The sequence below is a fragment of the Sturnira hondurensis genome, unplaced genomic scaffold (genome assembly GCF_014824575.4).
Source record: "Sturnira hondurensis isolate 20B ecotype Veracruz unplaced genomic scaffold, ASM1482457v3 Scaffold0007406, whole genome shotgun sequence".
Taxonomy (NCBI): Eukaryota; Metazoa; Chordata; class Mammalia; order Chiroptera; family Phyllostomidae; genus Sturnira; species Sturnira hondurensis.
Window position 1 is genome coordinate 9,468,770 of NW_028080037.1, and position 26,861 is coordinate 9,495,630.

The following is a 26,861-nucleotide window of genomic DNA, read 5'->3' on the forward strand; positions in this document are numbered from 1 at the left end:
ACAAACTAGTTCTTTGAAATACCAATATGATCAGGGACCAGTTTTAAGCAAATCTCTGTGAACCTGGTAAATAAACAACGTCCTGTCCTCATGAGAAGTAAAACTTCAGGTGGAAAAACCAGCTGTAATATTTGTTGCAAATGTTTAGTCAAAAAGAATTGAACTTACATACAATACAGTGAAGTGTGTAAACCATGAGGCACAAACTTTTTACTATTACACTACAGACAAGACGTTTTACTTTTATTTAGACGTTTTTCCTTAAGTGTCTGAATAGTCATGTTCCTAAAATGGAGATTTACGGTATAGCCACTTGTATATAGTTTCTAGCTTAACTTGAAATTAATCCTGGAAATCACTCCTCTGAATTCTGTTAAGTTTTGGATATACCGTTATCATACTACTCATCACACTTACTGGTCTGCCTATGCACGAAATTGTGGGATTTTGGAAGACGGTGACTGTGGTCTGAAAAGTCTCAGTCACTCCGCACTTAGCATAGTGCTTGGTACTTAGTAGGAATTCAGTAAATGTTTGCTGAGTAAATAAGCTCTAGGATATAGGTCTGAGACGCGAGGGTAAGGTCATCTTCTCTTATATTATTATAACGGAATTCAAATCTGTATTTCACAAAAATCCTGCCACTCTGACACACAGGCACCCCTTTCCGTGGGGGGCGAAGGGAATCCACAGTTGGCCCTCATTGGGCTCATCGGGTGATGAGAAACCCTTTTATAGATTCTAACGTTTTTCATGCCATGGAGAAAGGACCAGCAAACTACCATCTCTTTTGTTTTGCTCATTTTGAAATTAGCCAATTATTGCCTAAGCAGGTGTAACTGGCAAAACCTCAGGGTGTCAAACCCATGGCCCTCGGGCCCCATGTGGCCCAGGATGGCTATGAGTGCGGCCCAACACAAAATCATAAACTCACTTTAGTTAGTGTTTGTGTATTTAATGTGTGGCCCAAGACAACACTTCTTCCAGTGTGGCCCAGAGACACTAGAAGGTTGGACACCCCTGGTACTAGAGGAGAAGATGGAAAGGATACCTCAACCTGGAAGGATAGCCATTAGGGAGAAAGAATGACTAGCAGAACACTGAGAATAAAGATATTTCTACAGAGAGGGGGGCTCTGTTTAAGAAACACTACCTTCATACATTAATTTACTTTTACTTTGCCAAATGTAAGCTGAAGAGTCAAAGAACCCGCCCTGCTCTTCAGCAAAAATAATAGGAAAGGCCACTGAAGCAAGTGAAAATTAAACTGGAACATCCTATCCCCTCAAGGACATTTCTTTTTTTTTTCCTCCCCAAAGTTGGCGAAAGCTGTTCTTTTTTTAAAGAAGAAAAAAAATGACTAAATAGTGGGTGCCAAGTTAAGCTTTAGGAGTTAGGATAGAATGATTTTTAAAAACAGTTGCTAAAAGGGGGCCACCATGATGACAGAGTCCTTTAGGGACATCTAAGATAACAAATAAATGAAGAAATAATTTTAAGAAATGAAAGTCTAATGATTTGTATAAATAGATGGCGGCAGCAGGGTAAAAAACACTAATTTTAGACTTCAACAAGATAAAGTATACCTTTTCGTTGACAAATTAATAAAGTAGACTTTGTTGCTTAGGGTGACATTAAAATCTGTTTCCTACCGCTATATATATGCCATGATTTTAAGGAGGCGAGCAGAGGGTCAGAAGCTGGCTAGGGGAGAGGAAGAAAAAATGTACTCTGGATTAAAAGTCGGCACTGGAACCACTTGTGAATAATCAAGNTAGTTAGCCTGCAAGGAACCGGTTTGCAACCCAGGCATGTGCCCTGGCTGGGAATCGAACCGCGATCGTCTGGTTCGCAGGCCCGCGCTCAATCCACTGAGCTACGCCAGCCAGGGCTATATGCCATGATTTTAAAGAGGCGAGCAGAGGGTCAGAAGCTGGCTAGGGGAGAGGAAGAAAAAATGTACTCTGGATTAAAAGTCGGCACTGGAACCACTTGTGAATAATCAAGAATTGGGCTGCAGAGTTGTGTCCTATAAAAGTCCCCAAAACATTTATTGAGCGCTTACTATGTGACAAGACACTACGCTAGGCAGTAGGTGAAGTGAGATGTCGAAGAGCTACACATCGAAAGAAATGTGATATTCTAGTTATTGGAAAAAGCTGTGTGGCAACGCCAGTAAGGGGAAAATAAGTGCTTAAAGTTTATTTTGTCAGAATATACTTTTAGATTTATCAAATCATTCTTGCTCAAAAGGAAGATTAGATCAGGATCCCTTCAGGGCTTGGGAAGGACCAGAGTAGAGGCAAAGATTGGAAAGAAAGAAGTAACCTGAAATTCTGATGTCAAAGGAAAATTTTCAGTGTCCCACTTTACATTTTTGGGGCTTGATCTGTGATAGAACCATCCTGCTAAAATCAGGGCATGTTTATTCTGGATGGAGAGCAGTTAATTGCAAGTCACTCTCTTACTAGTTACACATGGCCTTTAAAAGTTTATTTCCTATATAAAATGGTAATCTGTTCCGTAGCTATGATTGCAATAATTTAGGGTATGTCTGCTTAATTGCAACAATCTAGAGGTGCAAAAAATTCCCCACCATTATTATTATTTTTTATCCTCACTGGTGGAAATTTTTTTTCATTGCTTTCACAGAGAGAGAGAAAGAAAGGGAAAGAAAGAGAATCAATGCAAGAAAGAAACACTGACTGGCTGCCTTCCTGCATATGCCCTGGCCAGGGATTGAACCCACAACCCAGGTACATGCCCTGACTGGGAACTGAACCCACGACCATTTGGTTGACTGGACAACACTCTAACCAACTGAGCTACAGCAGCCAGTACCCGACCCTTAATCTTGTATGTTCATATTTATTAAGCTTGCTCTTATTGTCTAGAGCATTATTATTGCAGAAACTATTTAAGTCTTCCAAACCATCAAGATAATAATATTATTTAACCCCTTTAATCCATTACAGTCAATGAACCAACATAACATGATGCTTAATATCTGGTAATTAATTCATTCCCTGTGGGTTTTTTTTATTCACTCATTCCATAATTATTTACTGAGTAGCTGTGCTGTGCCAGGCACTGTTACAGGTGTTGAAATACAGTGCAGAACAAAGGAGGCATAGTTTTTGCCCTAATAAAATCTACATTTTACTCATAAAATAATAAAAAATTCAAAATGTAATTTTAGATAGCAACAAGTATTAAACAGAATATAAACTAGGACAATGAAGTAATGGGTAGAACATTGTTTATAATATGATACTTTAGTAATATTATAGGCTTTTCTAAAATCCTGGACCTGGACCCATGCAAAAGTGATAAATGTTTGTATGTCAACATTGAATGCTTTCTTTCTAACATGATCTTTGTGGCTGCAAAATGAAGACAGGCTCCGAAAGGCACCACATCCTTTAAGATAAGGCATGCTGCCTTTGGCTGTCATTTGTTAGGAACTGCCTTGGCTGTAGAGGGCAGCCTTGCTCAAGTTCATAACCTTCCCAGGTCGCTCATCTTCACTGCCTGATCTAGTACGGGGATCAAGGCCTGGCTCTTCCGGCCCAACTCCGAAGGACCAGTTTAGCTCCAGAGCTCCCTGGAAGGTTGCTTGAGGCTGCCATTGGGCCTACATCTCAGTTCAGCATTGCCCTCTTATCCATGTTGCTGCCTTCCCTTCCCTTCCATGGGTATTCAACCCAAAGGAAATTCCTAATAATAATAGTAGTGATAATAATAATAATACCTGCTGTGGCAAATCATCTCAACTCCGCTTCCGAGAGAATCCAACCTGCAACACACATGTTACCTACACCTACCTACATGTACTGTATCGCACTTACCATCCCATCCGCATGGAGAAGAGGAGACTGATCAGGGCAGTGACTTTCAGAAAAACAAACAAAAAAACCCCCAACAAAAATCCAACCCTTCTGCAAGTGAAATCTTAACTGGAATTCAAATATATAATGTAAGCAATGAAGCAGACCTTGTCCTGGGGGAGGCATGGGGGAGGCTTGCTCCTGAGGTACCTCCCAAACCAGTTTGAAGGTCATGTTGGAGATTTGCCTCTTTAATTATTACAGTAATAGGAGCACAGAATTTTAGAGCTGGAAGGGATCTTTGAAGTCGCGTTGAACTCCTAATTTTACACAAGGAGGAACTGAGGTTTGTGACTTGTCCAAAGTAAAGTATGACCGTCAGTGGCAGACAGAACTATAAACTGGGTTCCTCATTCCTATAGTCCATTATACAAAAATCTTCCACCGAGACTTTAAGATCCTATTTCATTTATGTTCTTAAGTAGAAAACTTTTTCAAATTCAAGTGAACCAACAATATAAGTATCAAAATATATTTTGTTTGCATTGTGTTTGAAGATGATATTTTAAAGCATAGGTATACCATATTTAACATGAAGTTTTCATATATAATATTTTTATAGTCTGCTTATATTTTTTCCTCTTTGTATTGTCATAAAATACATATAAACGTGCATGTGAATCATTTTTAAGCAGACAGTTCAGTACACTGTACTGAAACTCTGCCTCCACTAAACAACAGCTCCCCACTTCTCCCCTCTCCCTGGCCCCTGGCAACCGCCATTGTCCTTTCTGTCTCCATGATCCCGACTGCTCTAAGTACTCTACATGTAGAGGTGCAATCATACAGTATTTGTGTCTTTGTGACGAACATGTTTCACTTGGCATAATGTCCCCAGGATTCATCTATGTTGGAGCACATGTCAGAATTTCCTTCCTTTTCAAAGCCAAAGAGAATTCCGTAGTACGTATAGACCACATTTTGCTTATCCATTCCTTCGTTGATGGACACTTGGGTTGTTTCTGCATTTTAGCTATGGGGAACAATGCCACTACAGACATGGGTGTGCGGATATTTCTCTGAGACCTGCTTTCAGTTCTTTTGGTATATACCTACAAGCGGAATTGCTGGGTCATAGGGCATTTCTATGGTTAGTTTTTTAAAGAACGTCTGTACTGTTTTTCACAGCAGCTGTATCATTTTAAATGCCTCCCTACAGGGCACAAGTGTTCCAATTTTTTCCACATCCTGGTCAACACTTGTTATTTTCTTTTTTGGCAGTAGACATCTTAATGGGTGTGAGGTGGTATCTCAATGTATGTTTTGATTTCCATCTCTCTAATGATTAGTGTGTCGGACATCTTTTCATGTGCTTATCGGTTATCTGTATATCTTCTCTAGAGAATGTCTGTTCAAGTCCTTTGCTCATTTTTCATTTGGGTGGTTAATTTTTGGTTGTTGAATTTTAGGAATTTTCTATACAGTCTGGATAGTCATCCCTTATTAGATATGTAAATGTTTTATATGCAAATATTACAAATGCAAAACGTTAGATGTATAAATATCATTTACAAACATTTTCTCCCATTGTGGGTTGCCTTTTGACTGTTCGTAGTGTTTTGATTAGCTTGCTTATATCTTAAAGTTAATTTATTCAAAGTTTTTTTTGCAAAGGTTTTTCAATTTTCTTCCAGCACATTTCCTTTATCTCATAATGAAAAAGAAATACATTATATAAGTTAAATTCTTCCCTACAAACAATTTTTTTTGTGTGGATCAAATACAACTACCTTGTACTTCTTAAGTGTTTGCACCAGGGAGGAAAAAAAAAAGTAATGAGAGACCCATCTCATCACAAGAAAGCTCTCCACCCGCATGTCAAAATTAAAATGAAAACTCTCACTAAATCTGAGACCAGGGTCATCTTTCTTGTTGATTATTCTAGCAGCATCTTTCTTGTAATTCTGGGTTCCCATTTGAGAATGCCTGGGATAAAAAGATCCAACAGAATGTGTCTTCTTTTGCTATCTATACCCTTGGAGCCCCAGAGGGAACGGAAAAGAAAGCCAGATGTCAGCATCCGCAAAAGCTCCTTCGAAAAGGGAGCCTTGCAAAACCTTTCCTACCCTTCATATACGTATATGATCACTTGCCTGTATTCAAAGAAGGCCAGCTGGCAATGCTGAACGCAGCACATTGCTGCATCCAACTGATACCACTTCTTTCCATGGCTTTCTGACAATCTGGGTCCTTGCTGTCTTTCTGGTCTCAATTGACTGTCTACATAGCTCACCTCTACACTCTAACCTCTCTGACCTTTCCCCTCTTCCTGAACATACAAATTTCTTTTTGTCTCAGGTTCTTTACACATTGCTTGCTGTGTGAAGAACAGCACACCCACCTTTCGCCCCAAGTTAGCTACCTTCCACTTGTCTTTAAAGTTTTATCTTAAATGTCACTTTATTGGGTAGGCTTTCCACAACTGCCTGCTAGATTAAATCCTCCTTTCACCCAGAGCAAGTTTTGTAACTACATGATATAATTATTAGTGTGATTATTTGTTTAATCTTCCCGACAGATAATAAGCTCCATGAAAACACACCATGTCTGTTTTATTTCTCCGTGTTCACAGGGCCGACCATAGTTCCTGGCACATAACAGAGGTCCCTTCACTAGTATTAGTTGAATAAATACTAAGTTAATCAGTTCAGAAAATAAATATGTATCCTTCCACTATTCACAACCAGGGACCAATATATTTTTTCCTGCCCTTCATCCTTACCTGTTAAATTTCTTTTCTTCTCAAGAAAAATGCACAACCAACAGAAGTCTAAGTGAGAGAAATTCTATTCTTCAACACGATCTCTCACTGGAACTAGAATGTGAGCACTGATATTTACTAAAATAATTACAAATACGCCTCATATATACCTAATAAGGACAAAATTATAAGGGATTTGTTTTCTATAATTCAATTCTACATCTCCTTACCTATGGTCACTCAAGACAATTTTTGGAATTCTCTCAACAAATTATTGACAATTCTGCAAAACACTTATCTTACAGAAATTGCTTTGAAAGAAGCTTAAATTTTTTCATAAAGTATTTCAATTTATAAACCATGATAGGCTTGTAAGAAATGAGGATATTTAATTGGAAAAATTAAGTAAAAATTAAAAACCCCATAATCATTCATCCAAAAGTCAGAATATTTAAGTCAGAATAAAAAAGTCAGAATATCTGGTAACAGAGCCAGTCTTGGAAGAATTAGAAACAGCAAACTCAGGATTCAACAGGAAAGAGTAGAAAGTGTTTCTAAAATAGTACTTTGGGAATATATACTAAGAAACACACTCTGAAAAAGTATACTTCCAAAAGGGCACTCCCAAGGAGTTTTACTCAGGAAGCTTTTAAGGTCTATAGCAGCGATTTTCAACCGGTGTGCTGCAAGAATTTTTAAAAGGTACAGTAAGTGACTGTTTAGTCAGGGGCACTAACTTCTATTCCCTTAGATTATCAAATGAAAAACTGACAGCAGCCAACACAATAGCCATCTGGTGTGAATGAATCAAAATAATTCTGAGCATGGCTCAGCTGGCTGGGTGTTGCACCACAAAGTGAAAGGTTGTAGGTTCAATTCCTGGTCAGGGCATATGCCTGCGTTGGGGGCCAGGTCCCCAATTAGGGCTTTTGGCTGGGGTGGGTGCGAGAGGCAACCGATTTCTATTCCTCTCTTTCATAGTATGTCTAAAAATAAATAAATAAAATACCCTTCTCCTCCCAGTTGTATCTATTTTTTTGTCAGATTGGCAAAAAAATATTATTTTTTGGTGTGCTTCAGAATTTCAGCATTAGTTTATATGTGCTATGACATGAAAAAGGTTGAAAATTGCTGCTCTACAGTATGAAGGTTATTGATTGACAGAAGGACTTACTGGTTTATTTGACTTGGAGATTTATGGATTTTTACCATTTTAACTTATTGATGGCAGTAGACACCAGAGTAACGAGAGAAGAAGATGAAGAAACAGGCACAGATGTGGGTTACACAGTCCTTCATTACCTTTTGGCTGTAAGAGAGTTTACCTAGTGCTAGGTTTAGTCCCATATTTCAGCTATAAAAAGGTAACTAAGTGTCCTGGCTGGTGTAGCTCAGTGGATTGAGTGCGGGCCTGCAAACCAATTACCTATCCCAGACAGTAGAATTAATATCTCTGATTAGATATGAAGTTACTCAATAATGACTTGCAAAGGAGTATATTGCTTGTCAAATCTCTGAAAACTCTTTTTACTTTATTTTAGTTTCAAGCGACCACTGCCGTGTTTGCAGATGTCCTAGAGGTCAGCTGCCCGGTGGCCGGCCGAACCACGATCGCGGTTCGATTCCCAGTCAGGGCACATGCCTGGGTTGCAGGCCAGTTCCCAGCAGGGAGAGGCAACCATACATTGATATTTCTCTCCTTCTCACCTTCCCTTCCTCTCTAAAGATAAACAAATAAAATTAAAAAAAAAACCAGCTTAAAAAAAAAAGGTAACTAAGTGACCTGAGCTGGCTTCACTATGATTGACAAAGGCTTGGGCTCTGAAGGGGATGGCGAAACCTACCTTCTTGTGCACGATAGAGGAACTGGAATTTACTGTGCTTTCGTTATCATGTATCATCACAAGTTCAGCGCTGCTCTCATCCATGACCTCCTGCATGCTATTCACACTGCTGCTCTGGCTGCCTGTGCTCACAGACACGCTTGGGATAGAATGGTTGCTGCCCAGGCTGTCCAGTTCCCTGCGCAGGCTGGTTCCATGTTCGCTGTCCTAGAAAAATGAGACACTTGGGTCAAAACAAAAAAAAAATGACTGGAGATAAAGCGCCAATCCATTGACTAAGCTGTTAAACACACTCAATTTTGCAGTGCCAGGTTGCTTTTCTGACAAATCTGCAAAGGTCAACTTTTTCTGTAGTGGCTCCACTACTCCCTCGCCATTTTCAGACATCTCACATTCCCTTCCACGCCTTCCCCAGGGGCCATTCTGGACGTGAGTCATAAGGCTCCGAGTGCTGCTACCCCAAGGCTTTCCCCTGCCCTGTGCAACTATCAGCTTATTGCATTGCTATTCGGGAAGCCGAATCAGGCCAGGTTGGTGAGAGACCTTCAAGAACATCAAGGTGCCAGAGAAAGATTGCCGGCCACTGGGCAGCTGACCTCTAGGACATCTGCAAACACGGCAGTGGTCGCTTGAAACTAAAATCAAGTAAAAAGAGTTTTCAGAGATTTGACAAGCAATATACTCCTTTGCAAGTCATTATTGAGTAACTTCATATCTAATCAGAGATATTAATTCTACTGTCCGGGATAGGTAATTAAATTCTGCCTCCCTTAAGCAATTCTATCGTGCTCACCTCTGTAATCTCATTAAATATATCTGTTAAATAATACCGTTATTCATCACTACTAGTCTAACGACTACTATTTGAGAAGTGGTAAAATAAGCAGAACATACAATTTATCCATCACGGTGGGCTATCTTTTGATAGAAGATTAAATAATATAATTAAAGCAACTTAGTTGCAAATAAACCTTATTTTCAAAAAATCGTATGTACATATATAACTTCAAAGAACTGTTACTTGGTAATATAAGGAGTCACTGGCATAGGCAATTGGCATATTTTAAAATGCTAGAGGATACATTATATTTTTAACAGACTGATTTTCCCAATTAAAGGGGATCATTGGTATATATGCAATCAAGAGATTTTATAGTCCAGTTCAGCTTTCTAAATTTCATTTTTATAATTATTAATAAAATAATCTTGTTTTATTTTCTTTGATGTAAAAAAGCTAAAATAACATCCATCATTCCTTTCCTCCTTCTTATCGAATTTTAGATAGGCTAATCTGTGCTCAAACACTCTTGTTCCTACCCTAAGCACTTCCTGAAATCTCACTTCTTTAACTGTATCTCTTTCCTCTAACTTTGATAGCTGGCTCCTTCCGCTCTGTACAAAAACCTGAAGAGGTCTGGCCATATTTATATACCTCTCTCCACACTACCTTTTGCCACTTTTCCTTCTTACCCAAATTCATGAATCTTAAAATAACACACTTTTGCTATCTCTATTTTTTCATTTCCCATTTATTCTAAAAGCCACAGTAATCTTACTATTCACCCTAACTATTCCTGTAAAACTGCTTTTACTAAGGTCCCTGAGAACGCCCTCCTTATAAGGCACTTGACATTTCTTTTCTGGTCTAACCTGACTCCTTGGTAGCATCTGACGGTATTGGCTGCCCCCTCCTCGAAACTGCGTACTCTCTTAACATCTGCAATGCCTTTCCCTCACAGGTCTCCCTTTTCTTGCACAGCATTCTCATTCCACGATCAACTCCTTGGTTCATGACCATTGTAGTACTCTTGACCTCCAACCAACTGCCCTTGACTCAGACCTCCTTCCTATGTTCTGGATTTGTACATTCCAACCAATTGCTAGACATCATTCAGGTGTCCCGACTATCACTACCCTTGCCTCAACCAATCCTTCTCAAGTTCTTTGAAAGAGAAACCAGGAAGTCTTCTCTCCTTTGAAACCTCCATCTGTATCCTATGTCAGAGGCATACAATGCTAGGGCCTTGAACCCCATAGGCACCAAACTGAAATCATCTTAGACCAACTCTTTCTCCTTGGGTCTTTTTCTGTTCTTAGTATTGACGTACTCTCGTTGAATCTAGTTGTATTATTGAATCTCCCTCTACAGTGTTTCTGTGAAGTGTTCCTTTCCCCCCCATGCCCACTGACACTGCCCTTTCTACCTCTTGCATAGACTAGTCCCCACCCATCAAATCCATCTTCTATTTTGTTGCTAGGATAATCTCTCTAACGCATACAGCATTTTCCTGAGTCTAAAATGCCCTATGCCCTTCTGTCAAAAATCACCCACGTACTGTCCTGCTTATAACTTTCACGAATCCCCACTATGCACCCCCGCGTGGTGATGTACCTCTGTAGCATTTATCATATTCTGTTTTATGTAAGAGTTATTTCACGAATGTTTCTTTTGCAATTCTCTGTGTTTCTTAAGGCAGAGAGCACCCACTACCCTTTTATCACCCGAAGCATTTTACACAGTGCCCGGTCCAGAGCTCCTTCACGTAGTAGGCACTCTACAAGTGCCTGCTAAAAGAAACTGAACCTACTTCTTCGTCCTCCTGGGACTCATTCAAGGGTCCGTTTCGTGTCTCTTGGAAAAGGATTTTTTTCATTTTTCGGTACTGCAGGTTATCCAGTTCACGAACGGCATCTTTTGTCCTCTGTATGAGGTCAATTAGGACACGTAGTGGCTGGTCTCGTCGGACAAAGTCATGCTAGCGGAAGGAGGAGAAAATAACAAAAACCAATCATGAGAAACATACTCTTAGGTGCAAGATAGATAGAGTAGTAAAGAGACATAACATGGTTGTATGGATTTTTCAGCATTAACAAGATATGATTTTCATACCATGTAGCTTCTCATAGTATATAAATCTCATAATGAAATAACGAAAATGCTTTTCTACCTTCAAGCCCCATTTTGTGGACTTTTTCCTAGGGTTTACATGAGAACTCTAGAGGTTTACCTTACCTTTCAAGTAGTAACGGTGACTACTTGAAAGATGTAATATTAGAAGTTAATATTAGAAGCTAATTATATTAGAAGCTGCGTGGCTCATAACTTCAAAATTGAAACTATATAGTAAAGCAAAAGCAATGCAGAGTATACAGAATATTCCTGCTATAATATGCCTCAATCCTCCTGCTCACCTTACACTATCGTTGTGTATATTTTGTTTTCTATTTTTCTGGTCATATACAGCGAATGACTAAAAATGTTGAGAACTGCTGGCAACTTCATTTTTCCTTATAAGGAAAAATATATATATATATCTTTCTAAGTTTAGAAAGATACAAAAGAGGAACAGGACCATTGTGAGAAAAAAAAGTCTACATGTTTTGTGGTTCTTCATCCTGACAGCAAAGTAGGGGTAACTGTGGCTTTTGCTCCCGCTTTTATAAAATACCGCTTCTTCTGCAAAGACCCCTTTCTGAAGACGAGCTACCATCCCCGGAAGGAAGTGCAAGCCTGCATATTTCAAGATGAGAACGAAAGGGAGAAAGGAACTTATTTGGCGACTCCAGTGCTTACAATTAAACGAGAGCAAATGGGTTTTCAGTAAACTTGCAGTTATAACTTAGGTTCAAACCTAAAACTATGTAACAGCAAAAGCAATGCAAAGTATCCAATATTCTTGTTAGAATCTGCCTCAATCCTCTTATTTTTTCTCTATTCCACACCCAACACTCCTTATCCAATTGCCCTGTCACTCTTTGTCCCTGGGCCTACTTTATTTTTCTGTAAATAACTTAGCACCCCTGACATTACACCATCACCTATTTGTTGGTTTTCACTCTCCTTTATTAAAAATTAGGTTGCATGAGTGCAGGGACTGTCTCTTTCTTGTCTGTGTACTTTTATGTTACTTTTAATGTTTAAAACAGTGTTTTTGCCCACAGCAATCAGCAGATATTTGTTGAATGAATGGTGGGCTCATTTGTGTTGGGTCACCAAATCAAATAAACACTACATCAAATCAACTAAAATAAAGATGCAAACGTGAACTGACAAAAAAAGTTTTCTCCAGGTTTGTCTTTATATAGCTTCTGCTCCGTGTGTTTTGCTTTGCTCCTCGGGGATAATAGGTTGGCCTATGTTAGTTCTCTCTTGTCCTTCTACATGTATCATCTTCTCCATAATCATCTTTAGAATTTTTTTCATTTGCCTTTAACTTTGTTTTACTTCCCTAAGACTATCTACCATGGGAAGCATCCTAAATGGATTGGCTTATTGTATTAAAATGTTGCATACAATTTTTATCTGTTGTCTTAATTTTTGTCTTCCATTTCTTTCTTTACCTCTGCCCGCTTGCTTTTTATAACCTTCTATTGTCTATTGCCCTAAAATTCATCTTTGTATCCTTGTAGTAACATCTTCTTGGAGGTCCCCCCTTAATTTTAATATGGCTAAAATTTATTATTTTTCCCTTTTATAGTTATGCTTTTCATGCCCTTTAACAAATCTTTGCTTCCCTGGCTGGATGGCTCAGCTGGTTGGAGCATCCTCCCACGCACCAGAAGGCTGTGGGTATGACCCCCAGTTGGGGCACATACCTAGGTTGTGGGTTTCAGCCCTGGTTGGATGAAACATCGCCTATGGGAGGCAGCTGATCGATGTTTCTCTCTTGTTGATGTTTCTATCTCTTTCTCCCTTCCTCTCTCTAAACTCAATAAAACACGTCTTTGGGTAAAAATTAAAAAAACAACTTTGCTTACTATAAAGATACTTTATCTTGTATTAGTGTTTTGCTCTGGCTGTCATTTTTCTCTCTAGAAATGTGGAGCTGTTGCTAAGGCATACACATAGTTCACATCTAGAACACGTGACGGCTCCACATCTAATGAGAATTAGGTGGAGTGCTCTTCCCTGTTGATTCTCTCACCATATTCCTGTGGCCTGAAACTCACGACAAGAAAAAACTTACTTTTCGGTGGAAAAATTACTCCGCTTTAGACCTACCTCTTCAAGGACACTAAAAGCCAGAACATGATAGAAAACTGTTTACAGAGTTCTAAGAAAAAGAAAATGGAAACCAAGAATTTTTGACCTAGCCAAAGTACTCTTCAACTACAAAGTTTGCTGACATTTTTAAGTGTCACCAATTTAGGCAATACAATTCTTCAGTGCTTCTTAAACCAAACAAACGAGAGTTAAGAAATATGCATACAAAAGAGAGTTAAAGAAATCTAGACTATTTTGTGCCAAAGAAAAGATCTACATTTTAAAAGATTCCCACATACTTCACTGATATAGATGGAACATATCACTTATGTATAAGTCTACAATAAAATGTAACATGAAAAGAGATGCTCGAGAATATGATGTTTAAATCAAATCAATGCAGTTAACGTGATACTCTTCTCACCAACATGTCTGATGATCTGACAACAACCTAAGGGAAAATCTCCGAGTTGTTATTTTTGGTAGACTCTGCCGGAATGTTCATACAGATACTGGTCATAGGAATATCACAGTAACGGCCAGAGCGAGGAGAATATTTTTTGTCGTAAATCAAAAACAGGGTGGGTGGAAGCAAAAGGAAAAACTACTCACAGGGCACATATGTACAACCCATACATTGGTATCACCGCGCTATTTCTACGCCTTCCTACTGTCTCTGGATGAATGACAAAGCAGTCCATGCTCATCCAGTTTGCCAGGATGAGCCGCTGCAGGAACGATTTACTTTATTTCACTACAACATGACTTTAAATCCCCCTCCTCAAATATAAACTTGAAAAATTATTTTACTGACCAATGTCACCCCGTTAAATAAATAAATGATGGGGGAAGAAAGGAGAATTACCCGTAAGAGCTCTGCTGCTGTTGGCCTTTCCTGGGGTATTTTCTGGAGGCAGTAGTCAACGAACCTCCTGAAAGAGTCTGTCCTATGGTGCAAACAGATCAACAGAAAATAAAATCAGGGTCTACAGAACACATGGATTACTTAAAATAATTTTCGTTTCAGGGAAAAGTTTACATTTTAGGCTTTTAATAAAATATTTTTTGAATACCAGGAGAAACGTGAGCCATTTTCCAGTTTATGGCATCTAGAATTAATTCTTTTGGCTAATGAATGTGAACAGTTTAAATGAGTCAACACATAAACATATCTTAATATATAAGCAAGGTCAAATTATAATATGCATCAGAAAGTAAAAATAATATATTTACATATAATAGTTTAAAGATGATGACTTTCATAGGTCTGAAGCCTATATTGTTCATGACCAGTTGGTGACTCTTCCATCACCCACAACCTGTAACCAGGTACTAAACTTTGAAGCGTATAAGTCAGAGAATCTAGGAATATGCGTCCTGAATGAAAATACTTCCAGTCTTGTAAATTCCATTCTTCTTTAAAATTCTCCTTTTTCTAAAGCTTTTGTGGCCCAAATGTTTATTAGAATGTCATAATGTTCAGCAAGGAACACTACATTTTTTTCATTAGATAAGTATATGTTCTATTTCAAGACATTCAAATATACATATAATTAAAAAATGACACCGGAAAAATGATGACATCAGAGAAGGTACTTCATCTCTTTGTAGAAATGTTAAGAGCTGAGATGGCCACTATAGGACTGTCATGACTTGAGAATAAGCTGTTACAAGGGTGGCAGGGCATGTTGCCTGTACAACTTCAGTTACTGTACATGCTAAGAACACAGTGCAAGCCATAGTGAGAGCTGAAATGAAATGTGTGTGTGTGGACAGTTAATGCTACCATCACTCTTTACATAGTGCACAGTGAAGAAATGGAATGCTTTCCGGGTCAGATACTTCAAATAAAATTTAATGGCAGTGCCAAATACATAGGGTGATTATATTAGAGATTTGAAATTGTAACGGGGTCTTACCATTCATTAGACTGCAATGTTGGAGAGTCATTCTGGGCAATGTGATATAAGGCACTCATTGCATTCATGTTAAAAAGAGGGGGCTTCCGTTCGGCTGAAAGGAAAAGAAACACGATAAAGCCGTTATTAAAAGAAATCAGGCAGACAGAGAAATAAGGAACTATGAGCAAAGCATTGCTCCTAAATCAATAGCTTGTTACTGTCATCATGTCACATAATCCATTTATTTTAATCTCTTAGAGCAGCCCAGAACAGCCATTCAAAAGAAGCTGCTGGTCATCTTAATGTACTTTGGCAAAGCTCCTAATAGACCGATTTCAAGAAAGTGAAAGAAAAATTTCATGTTTTTCATGTATGTTCAAAAGGCTAGTCTTTGCCTATCTTCTCATATGAGGTACGGACACCATGAACCAAAAAGGGGCTATGTGGGAAAATCTGACAAGTTCAGGGGGCTATGTGGCAGGCCTGATAACTCCGTGACCAAAAGTTAGCAGCCACAATGATGATCGGATTGCCCCACGCGGGTGGGGCATGGTAGGTAGTCAGGCCCCAGGCTTGTAGCTGCCTTAGTAAAAGGCTACTTGCCTTCAGTGAGCCCTATTGCCCTGGCTGGTGTGGCTCAGTGGATTGAGCACCGGCCTGCAAACTGGAAGTTTCATTTCTGGTCAGGGCACATGCCTGGGTTGCAGGACAGGTCTCCATTTGGGAGTGTGCGAGAGGTAACTGATACGTGTCTCTCACTGCTTCTCTCCCTCTTTCTTACTCCCTTCCCCTCTCTCTAAAAATAAATCAATCAAATCTTTGTTTTTAAGCGAGCCCTGTCCATTGTTCTTGTGCAACCAGGTTGCTGTCACCTTCACAAGAGTAGGTGCACCAAAGCTCCTCATTGTTATATTGTTGCCCCCACACCATCTTTATTTACCGTAAATGTTAAATATTAACCATCCGATAGCCACCAGTGTAAAAGAAGTACGCGTTTCTCCATTTTGCTTTTTATCCAATCCTAGGGATTTCCCTGCTTTGCTTTCTCCTGCCTCCTTAACCTAACACCCAAGGGATTTCATGTGACCTTCTTTATGTTTTCCCCTTTGATTCTAAACGTATAATAAGAACTGCCAAACTGCCATTCTCTGGAGCATTTTCTTGATCCACTGAGATTTTGCTTCTGGGCACGTCCTCAGTTTGCTTCTAATAAACTCGTAAAATTTTTCTATAGGTTTGGATGTTCTTATGTTAACATCTTCATGTGTATGTGTTTTAACTTAAAAATGTGTATTCATTGAAAAAATTCAGAAAGCACAGAAAGGTAAAGTAAAAAAAAAATTATAAAATGGAACATCTTAGACATCACTGACACAGTATGGGACGTAATTCAGTTTGATAAATACGGAAGGATTCTCCAGGCCAGGGAACAGTACGGGTGGGGGTAGAGGGGAAACGGGAAGGAAGAAGAGGAAAAGTAATAGTCAAGGCTTGGGCCATCCCATTCTAAAGAGAAATTCAGTGAATCGACTATTAATGGAAGATTTACTCCACCCCAGCCCACCACGATCTCTTCTTTGAAGTTCCAATAGCTGTCTTAGTTTACAGCTCATTTGGTATGTGCTCACTACTGTATTTACAGAAACATAGTAATCTTTTCTTTTAAAGACAATCGAAAGTTCTAAGAGTGAGATCTTATAACCCAAATATTCTTAGTATTTATTCTCCAAGAATATGTATTAAGATTCTGTTCACCTATTGGGTGCTCCATTTGTTTACCAAAGGAAAGAAACAAGGTTCTAGCTCTGAGTACAGTTAATTTTATGCTATTTATTAGTTATTATGTCACAGGAGATAAATCACTATCTCATTCTACCATGCTTATCCTAATGGATTCTTTATACAGTCCCAGTTTGTAATTCATAATCTGGTCTCCGGTTTCATCAGAGCATCTTGGTTTTTAAGTAAAGAGTCTTTTATTAAGAACTTTGAAAACGGCAAATTGGGCTTTTTTAATGCAATTCTAAGAAACAGAACAAGAACTAAGAGTGGAACAAAGAAGACATTTTTACACATAGAAGGAAGAACCAGTGAAAAGCCAGAGTAGTACAAAACAAGACACCCTTCTCCTAATTTGACATGAAAACCATCGAGGGGAGTGAACTTGAAGTTAGCGGCAGTGCTCACGCAGAAGGCAACTTCACTTATTCATCTGTGATGCATTGGAGGGGCCTCTTGCAGTCCTGACTAAATGATCTCTGATACCTTTGAAGGTATCTACGGATTCTACAATTATTTATTAACTTCAGGATACATTGTACTCACTAAACAGCCACCAGTATTACAAGCACATGAACTGTTAACAAGGGGACGTTGGAAAGTTGCAGTGTGGACACATGAATTTATATCTGTTTCTAAGGCATAGAAGAAATTCCTGGGTCAGGTTTGTTTTAGTTTTCAGGCGATAGACTCTATAAAGTGTCTGGAGCTTGGCCTTCTGAAAACTTCAAGTATTTAAAGCCATGTGGAACGAGGAGCAGATCATGTGTCCATCAATGGCTTCCCATCATTCTTAGGACAAAGGCTCCTAAACAGAGACTATTGGCCTTTGCTAACATGACCCGGGGAGCTCTAGCACTTCTGTCTGGGAGGCGATCTCCACCCGCCNGCCGGGGGGCGCCCCCCCCCCCCCCCCCCCCCCCCCCCCAGTGTAATCTTTTGCTTCACTGAAAGAACAAAGCTCACAGCCTCTCACACATGCTGCTTTCTCTGTCTGGGCTCCTCTTTCACTTTCATTCCCTAAATTTTATCTGGTTCATTCTTGCCAAGCCTCCAGGCTTTATCTTAAATACAACTTCATTTCTGCATTAATTTAATAAATATTTACTCCAGGCTCGTTATATGCTTAAAATAACTTCCTCAGGAAAGGCGTTCCTGACCTCTCAGACTAGGTCTCCTGTTGGATTTTTGTCATTCCTAATTTTTCTTTCTACCACTATCACAACCATAGTTAATTACTTGTGTAATTCTTGATATAACATGTGTCATCTCTGCTTAATTTCATGAGGGCAGGGACAATGTCTTTTATGTTCATCTCTGCATTTCCAGGGCTGCACACAGCACCTGGTATTTATTTTTAGTGGCTAAAAATAACTATAAAATGAGTAAATGAAGATAAGGCAAACTAAGGCAAAGAAGAAACGTTGTCAGCAAAGGATCTTTGTGTGGCCTAATGCCACAAAGTGACTGAGAAAAGACTGATTTGGGGGGCTTACGTCAGATACTATGGGATGACTTCATTCACTACCAGAAGGAGAGAAGCCCTCTCATTCACTGGCAAAAATATAAAACGTAAGCTGTTCAGAATAACACTGCATTGTATAGAAACAGCAGGAAAAGGGGACTAAAGAGAGAAGAAAACAGAAACTTAGCAAGAGGAAGTAAAAGGACAAAAAACACTACAACCCAGTACAATGTTCCTGAGGTCTGAGGCAGGAATGAGGAGCACATGTAACAGGTACTCTTTCCGTAAATAAGACGGAAGAGAGCTGACCACACGATGGTAGATTAAGTCTAACACAGGGAAGCATGTGACTAAAGGTATAACCAACACACACAATACAGCTCTATGGTCTGGGAAGCTTTTGCTAAATACTAGTTTCTGGGAAGCTCCGGCTAAATATTAATTTCAGATGGTCTCGTGCAGGTTCAAGTCCCTTGCCAGATGCAGTGCATAAATCCTCTGAGCCATGGTGACAGGACTCATTGCTAATCCAGAATACTACAGAGCAAGGGTTGGCAAACGATGGGCCAAATTCACATAGCAGCCTGTTTTCATCAAGTTCCATTGGAACACAGCCACACCCACTCATTAACATATTGCCTAGGACTGCTTCCACGCTTTGCAGCGCAGTTGAATATCTATGATAAATACAATAAAACTCTTTACTCACCCATTTCAATACAGGTGATCCCAAGTGACCAAATATCAACTTTCCCATCATACTGTCCTTCGTCCATAGCTAAGATCACCTCTGGAGCCATCCTGCCCAACATAACACGTAAAAGCCAGGTTGTAAACTAAAAAGCAATCCACCTAATAAAGTGACTCAATGTCATAATTGTTTTTGAGGGTATCATACAATTTTATCTGATCAAGAGATTACTTCCTTACACAAATCATTTGGAAAAAACACTATTCAAAATGGAAACAACATGCTTACTGAGTTAGATGAGACAATATATTATTTTCAATAAACCCTAGTTCCACTATTTAAGTTTGATTTTCAGTAAGTTACTTAACTTTCGTTTACCAGTTTTTTCATCTATAAAAATGGAGAGAATCCCCCCTCAGAGGGATTTATAAAGTATTAATATGTATGAAACACTTAAATGAATTACTTTAAGAAACATGATGGACAGCCATGCTATGGATGTGACGTTGTTAGTTTACAATGGATTTCATTAGGAGGCAGGGGTCCTATCAGTGTAATATTCTTTGTTCTCTATTAGTGTATGTAAGTAGTTGCTTAGAAAATGCTATTTCATAATGATGAAAACATTTCAAATAGCTGATTTTTTTAGTAGGTAAGTAATCTTCCAGGGACATGTCATTCTCCAAGGTATAATAAAATTCCAATGTATCTATGAAGGGAAGGGAAGGAATCATGAATAGAATGGGATAAAACTAAGAATGATAAGCTAGGCAAAGTACCAGAGAACACAACAAAGACAAGAACCTGGATTTCTTTCATTGGAAGACAATATTTATACTCATCGGCTAGAGGAGGTTAAAGAAGTTATGTCCTTGCCTAGAGACTCTGCCTCAAGAGAAAAGCTAAAAAGAAACTTTAAATGAAATCTAAAACCTGAGCTTCGACAGTGTGTTGATAATCCTGCTCAGTTTATACCCAGTGACATCAACCTTATTTGAACAATTTAAAGTCACTGGAAATTTTATACTAAGTCAGGGTATTTCTTTTTGCTACTGAATTTTCTATCCTTCTCTAATAAAATCCCATTTAAAGAGACATGGTGAGACACTGTCAAAATAAAACAAAACCAAACCTTGTTCATGTATGCATATTTTTAAAACTATGTCATGTTTTCTAATTCTACATACCAGTAAGGTGTGCCCACAAAGGAGTTGGCAGGAGAAGCCATTGAGGCAGATCCAAAATCAGCTAGTTTCACCTGACCTGGCTCTGTTAGAAGAATATTTCCTGCTTTAATATCCCTGTAGGAAAAAAAAATAAGAGGGTGAGGAAATTACTTTTCAATTTTGATTATGGAATAAGGTCAGAGCATGCAATTAATAAGACAAAAAGTTTATTTTAAAAAACCTTGCTCAGATAGCCAGAAGGGCATTGAATAATTACTGCATGTTGTAAGGGGGCCCAGATTCCTGGGTGTACTTATAGGCAGGTCATAGTAATTACACTAAAAGGTAGAGATTTCTTTAGAGAGAGGGCAGACAAGGAAACCTGTTCAGCTGCTAAACTTACAAAATCACATTCTTAGGCGCTAAATCCAGTCATCAACAGCATTCTTTTGCTGGGAAAATTCCTTGGGCTGTGTGGAACTGCCCTTTTTTTTTTCTTTTCCAAATGACGCGACATTTTTTGGAGCCTAAACAAACCTTCCATGACTCTGTATTGACTGCCTACCAATAAACCTCTTCTATACACATACCTTTTCTTTTCTTTTTTTTAAATTTTTTTATTGATTTATCTTTAGAGGGGAAGGGAAGGAGAGAGGGAGAGAAATATCAATGTATGGTTGCCTCTCGTGCGCCCCCTGCCAGGAACTGCATCCCCTGCTGGGAACTGGCCTGCAACCCAGGCATGTGCCCTGACTGGGAATGGAACCACGATCCTCTGGTTCGAAGGCCCACGCTTAATCCACTGAGCTACACCAGCCAGGGCCACACACCTTTTCTTTCTTGCCTGTGACCCTTTCTCTCTGCCTTTAATTGTAACTGCAACTCTAAGGCATTTGAGGGTACATGCTATAGAGAAGATGTTATTTTAAAAATGACACCTACAGTAAAAAGAAGAGCCTGAAAGATCAAAACAAACAAGGATTAGGGGTTAGGAAACTGCACGTAATGTATTACTGCAAAGAATCACAAGTGGTTACTGCTACAGCTATTAGATAGTTTATGCAGCAAAAAGATTCAAAAACATGATTTTAAAAATGCATTCTTCAGTATGAGAATTTAAAATGAGGAGATGTGAATGTATTCCTTATTATATTTAAAAAAGGTAGGATGGATAATGAGTACCAGGAACCAAGAATTGCGAGTTGATGGGCAGTGAAAAAATAAAGCAGAGAGAATGAGGCAAATTTATGTCAAATTGAAAATGACAAGGTTCAAATACTTCCAAAACGTTTCCAAAAATCTTCCCTTGAAAATTCAGTTTCTTTCCTCATGATGACATTAGGAATTGGCAGAGAGAACTAAAAAAAAAAGCATTATTTATTTCTTAACAATAAGAAAAAAATCTTTTCTCTATTATCTTCAATTACAACACTGACTAACTATCCTCTCAAATCAAAATAATAAAATCTGAGACCTAGATAGCATTTATTATTAAATAAAGAATATTCTTTAAAAGTTTTTTGGCTTTTCAACTTCTTTTACAAATTAAAAAAGTTAAAGTATAATATAGAGCAACCCATTAAGGTGCAGATTAAGATAATGAAGACATAAAAATTGAACTGTGGCTTTAATAGGAACAGGCAAAAATTATAAAGTTGGTATTCAGTAATGACATCTTGGTGCTAAAGTGACACATTTTTTAAATGGTGTCAAATCCATAGAAATTGTGGCTCAATTTCTTTCATCAATATTTATTATACATGGTTAAGTTTAGTCTTAGTCCTTATAAATAAGCCACGTTCACAGCAGGAATTTTGATCTGCCTATCTTGAGGAAGTTCTTCTTTTTGAGTNAGGCAAAAATTATAAAGTTGGTATTCAGTAATGACATCTTGGTGCTAAAGTGACACATTTTTTAAATGGTGTCAAATCCATAGAAATTGTGGCTCAATTTCTTTCATCAATATTTATTATACATGGTTAAATTTAGTCTTAGTCCTTATAAATAAGCCACGTTCACAGCAGGAATTTTGATCTGCCTATCTTGAGGAAGTTCTTCTTTTTGAGTGCCAGTAACTTGTGATAGCTACTCGTATGTGATTAAAACAGAAGTAAAAGGGGAACCTATGACCTAATAGTTTCATTTCTTCCTAGCAAATGTCCAACTGTTTGTTTTTAAGCCACCTCAGACCCTTTAAACCTAACTCATTCCATTACTTCTGCACCATGAGTTGAAGTAACTGGAAGTTGTTTACAGAGAAAGGGACAACATCATTGTTTAGGAGTTAGAGGTGGGAAGTAGAATGGGGTTGTAGCAGAAAAAAATATAAGGCAGGAGAAAGCCTTGGATTAGGAGTCAGGAAATTTGAGTTTTAATCTTTATTATATAAATGCTGTGAAACTATGGACAAGTTATTTAAATCTTTCTGAGTCCTGGTTCCTTCATCTGCCCAAATAAAGATAATAAAATAAATATTATTCTAAATATCTATACAAGTTACAGAAACAGAAGACACTTCAAAGTGATAAAGCAGCATACCAGTATATTTATAGAAGCTAGATTTGTTATTTGCAATAGGAAGGAGAGAAGAAGCAGAGCTAGGAAATATATATATGCAAGGCTATATATATTCCAATATATTCCAATAAATACAGGAAGGCTAATTTTCTTTCCTTTCCTTTGTGATGCAGTATCAAAAGGTCACTGAGCTGTTCTTCCAATTTCCCTGAAACACCCTGCCTGCAGAATAGTTACCTATAGAATAGAGATGATGTAAGTCTTTATGGGTATATGGTTGCAACCAAGAGATAGGAAATAAATTCTGGCAATTTTACTCCTCACATCCAGAAGTAGCAGCAGTCTATATTTGCTTCCCATAAATCCTTAGGCATCCCAAAATTGGAGCATGCACTAATTTTCTAGCTTCATTGAATGGATAGTCCTATAGCTGAAATGAAAATGCAACCAGTCTCTAGTCTTACCTATGAATCAATGCATGAGAATGCAGGTAGGCTAGCCCCTGCAAGGCACCCTGAGTAATGGCCGCGATCTCTACTTCCTGAAGTGGTTTCTTGTGAACTGAGGAAGGAAAAAAAAGTTCAGAAGTAGATGATCAGTTTCATGTCTCTTTTTCTCTTATACAGCTATACTAGACTGTATACAGCTACATAGACTTTCTCAAATGACAAATTGGGAAATACATAGGATACATCTTTTCTATAGAATAGCAATAAATAACCAGGTATCAGAAAACCAAAGAATAAAAACAAACTAACTAATCCCTCCAAACAAAATTTAAAAAAGCCCGGTCTTCACGGTAATGAGTTGTTAATTTACTTGTCAGTTGCAAGTCACTTGGCCGGGCCCAAATTTACCAGTCTCTTACCAGAGGTTTTAAACCCTGAGCTGTTTTAGGTGGCGTTATTCTCCTCTGCCAGGGGAGAATATTATTATATTACTCCTCTAATTGCAGGTTTCCATTATTTGTGAAACCAGCTAATAAGTACATTTCTATACAAAGATCAAGGATAATATAAGAACAAATTTTAATGTAAATTTTTAACACTGTCTCTGGTTGTAGCAGCACCTGTGGAGAATTGGGTCAGTGAAGATATTTGAAAGGATTAAGTATCAACACTTAATTTAACATCATCTACCTCTTTCATACATAAAGATAAATTTGATGTTTTAGGCTGCACACACCACATGCCACGAGCCAAACATTCCAGTAGTACTTATCCAGGACGCGCCATGAAGGGAACCAAACAGAAGGAGGGTTGCTAATCACTGCTCGGATACTTTCATCGACACTACAAAGCTCGCGTAGCTTCTCCACACAACCCTTAAGTCTAAGTCATCATCCATTTAGCTTGTCCAAACTGCACTTGAATTTAAGAGGAGACAACATTCTGGTCAAGGTACAACAGAAAGGAAGGGCCAGGGTTTTGACTCTTACCTTCTAACAAGTCAGAGGCTGAGCCTAAGCAATACTCCATCACCAGCTGTAAGAGAGTAAAATCATTTTCAGAACAATGAAGGTTGATGAGAAACTGCTAAACCAACTGACCAACCCAGGATTTAAGAATACTAGAAAAATAAATATTGTGACCTACCTCCTCTGGGTTAAATTTTGGTCAATTGGCACTAATTGGCTTTTATCATTTGTTTTTGTTAGCTCCTACTTGGAACTGACATTAATCTAAGATTATAAGGGGACTGGGTTATAAGGGGATTATAAGGGAATACTCCCTGGAAATGGTCAAACTGAGATCTCCAACTTATTTACTACTAAATTCTACATCATCTTGTTTCAAAGGGATTTAAGGTGGCTTAGATTCCACTACAAATTAAATTTTATAACTTGGAGAGTGGCAACCAAATACATAAACCAGTAAAATCTATACTGGAAAATATAAATAAAATAAACCAATAATAAGTAGAAAATTTCTTGTTTTCACATTGAAAGAGTGCTAAACAAAAAAATATTGTTTAGTTTTGCATCAAGATCATGGCAACAAGCTCATTTACTTATGCCTTCATTAAAAAACACGTATAGGTTAGAACTCAATCTGAGGATGTAGCCTCTAGCATTACATTAGTTTGAATTCCTGATATTAAAATTTATACCTTAAAGTAATTTGAAAATAATATCATTAAAATAGTATTGGTATTTATTGGGCTTACAATCTTGAAAGGTTTTTTAAAAGCAGAAATGAGAAAACTCTTTCTTTACTTTCATCTTAGATTTTTTTAGGTGTCCCAGACTACTAATTTGAAGCCAATGCCAGAACTGTGAGTGCTGAGTGACTAGTGTCCACCTGCATACACAAGCACACCCACTCTTACAGATTATGTGGTTGTTCTAAAAAAACCAGATGCTCATTATAAAATACACATTTCCTATAATCACCTAGATATAACCAATATGAATATTTTGATTCCTTCCATTAAAAAATTAGTATGAAAACATATATCTATGTTATTGTGTTATAAAAAACTCAGGAGAATATGATATATATTAATATGTAATAAATAGTACATATCACACTGATATATTATACAATATATAATTACATATAATATGTAACCTACATGTATATTTAATATATTCCATATTTTCCTAAATTATTCCAATAATAATGCAATGCAAGGTACATAATACATACAGGAATATATGTCCTACATAGTATATTATATAATGATCAAGTTATATATTGATATATATAAATTATATACAATATTAAATACATAAATATTAATTTTCTGTATTACTGGAATAATTTAGAACAGTATGAGAAGCTTCAAAGTTTAAAGTTGAGAAACAATTATAGTTTTCTGCTTAACATTAAAAGTAAGCATATTTATGCTCAGGCCTGCGAACCACACGATCGCGGTTTGATTCCCAGTCAGGGCACATGCCTGGGTTGCAGGCCAGTTCCCAGCAGGAGACTCATGAGAAGCAACCATACATTGATATTTATCTCCTTCCCTTCCCCTCTAAAGATAAATAAATAAAATTTTTTAAAAAAGTAAGCAGATTTATAAATGTTAATTTTATTTCTTATTGCACAAGCATTTAACTCCGTATTTTATCACAAACGTTCTTTTCCTTATTATTCCATAAGGTAAGTGCACCGGGAGCCATGGCTGCTGCTTTTAGATTAGATTAGCAGGTCTTTTTGTTTTGCTTTTTTAAAAAGATTTTATTTATTTATCTTAGAGGGGAAGGGAAGGAGAGAGAGAGAGAAACACCAATCTATGGTTGCCTCTCATGTGTCCCCTGTCGGGAACCGGGAACTGGCCCACAACCCAGGCATGTACCCCGACTGGGAATCGAATCGCGATCGTGTGGTTTGTAGGCCCGCGCTCAATCCACTGAGCTACACCAGTCTGGTCAGATTAGCAGGTCTTCATTCTAGCTTTCCACACTTCTTCCTGCGGTCAAATTAGCCTTGAGGCTGTTTGTATGTGTGTCTCCAGCAGCTGAGCTCCCAAAGCTATCAAATCCGTTGTAGACAGAGACCAGGTGACCCAGCTTATTAGCGCTCTGTGTAATCTAAGAATAAATAGGCTTAAAATGAGAGGTGCGAGGGTTTTTCTGAAGACTGGAACACGTGAGATGGAACATTTGATTCTGCAACACTCATGCTACTTGCTCAAAATCCCTTTCTTGACTCCTTCAAGACAACTGAGATTGCCAGAGAACTGATTTTGGATAATAAGATACTCCTCTGATTAATTTATTCTCGAACAGAAACAACAGCTCTAGATACCTTAAGAGTTACTCGATAGGAAGTGTTTAAGTACGCTGTTTGAGAGTCTACCTGGGAAGAAAGATTCAATTCCCTAAGTGCAGATCATGTACAGGAAAAGGACATAGTACCTGGTACGGACTCAATGAATGACAGTTAAATTGGATTTTAAGTTGGAATGTGCAATCTGAG

At 38.1% G+C, this 26,861-nt stretch overlaps 1 protein-coding gene across 3 annotated transcripts in view; it reads right to left on the bottom strand.

The window, feature by feature from the left end:
• The window catches only part of TAOK3 (TAO kinase 3), a 146,232-nt gene that overhangs the window by 36,079 nt on the left and 83,292 nt on the right, over positions 1-26,861 (bottom strand). For all 3 annotated transcript variants that reach the window (XM_037052212.1, XM_037052210.1, XM_037052211.1), the window contains exons 6-13: positions 24,374-24,419; positions 23,400-23,496; positions 20,440-20,553; positions 19,271-19,362; positions 15,336-15,429; positions 14,282-14,363; positions 11,021-11,188; positions 8,433-8,639 (exon numbers count right to left, since the gene is read on the bottom strand). In XM_037052212.1, coding sequence (XP_036908107.1) covers positions 8,433-8,639; positions 11,021-11,188; positions 14,282-14,363; positions 15,336-15,429; positions 19,271-19,362; positions 20,440-20,553; positions 23,400-23,496; positions 24,374-24,419 — 900 coding nt within the window. The remainder of the gene's footprint in view (positions 1-8,432; positions 8,640-11,020; positions 11,189-14,281; positions 14,364-15,335; positions 15,430-19,270; positions 19,363-20,439; positions 20,554-23,399; positions 23,497-24,373; positions 24,420-26,861) is intronic.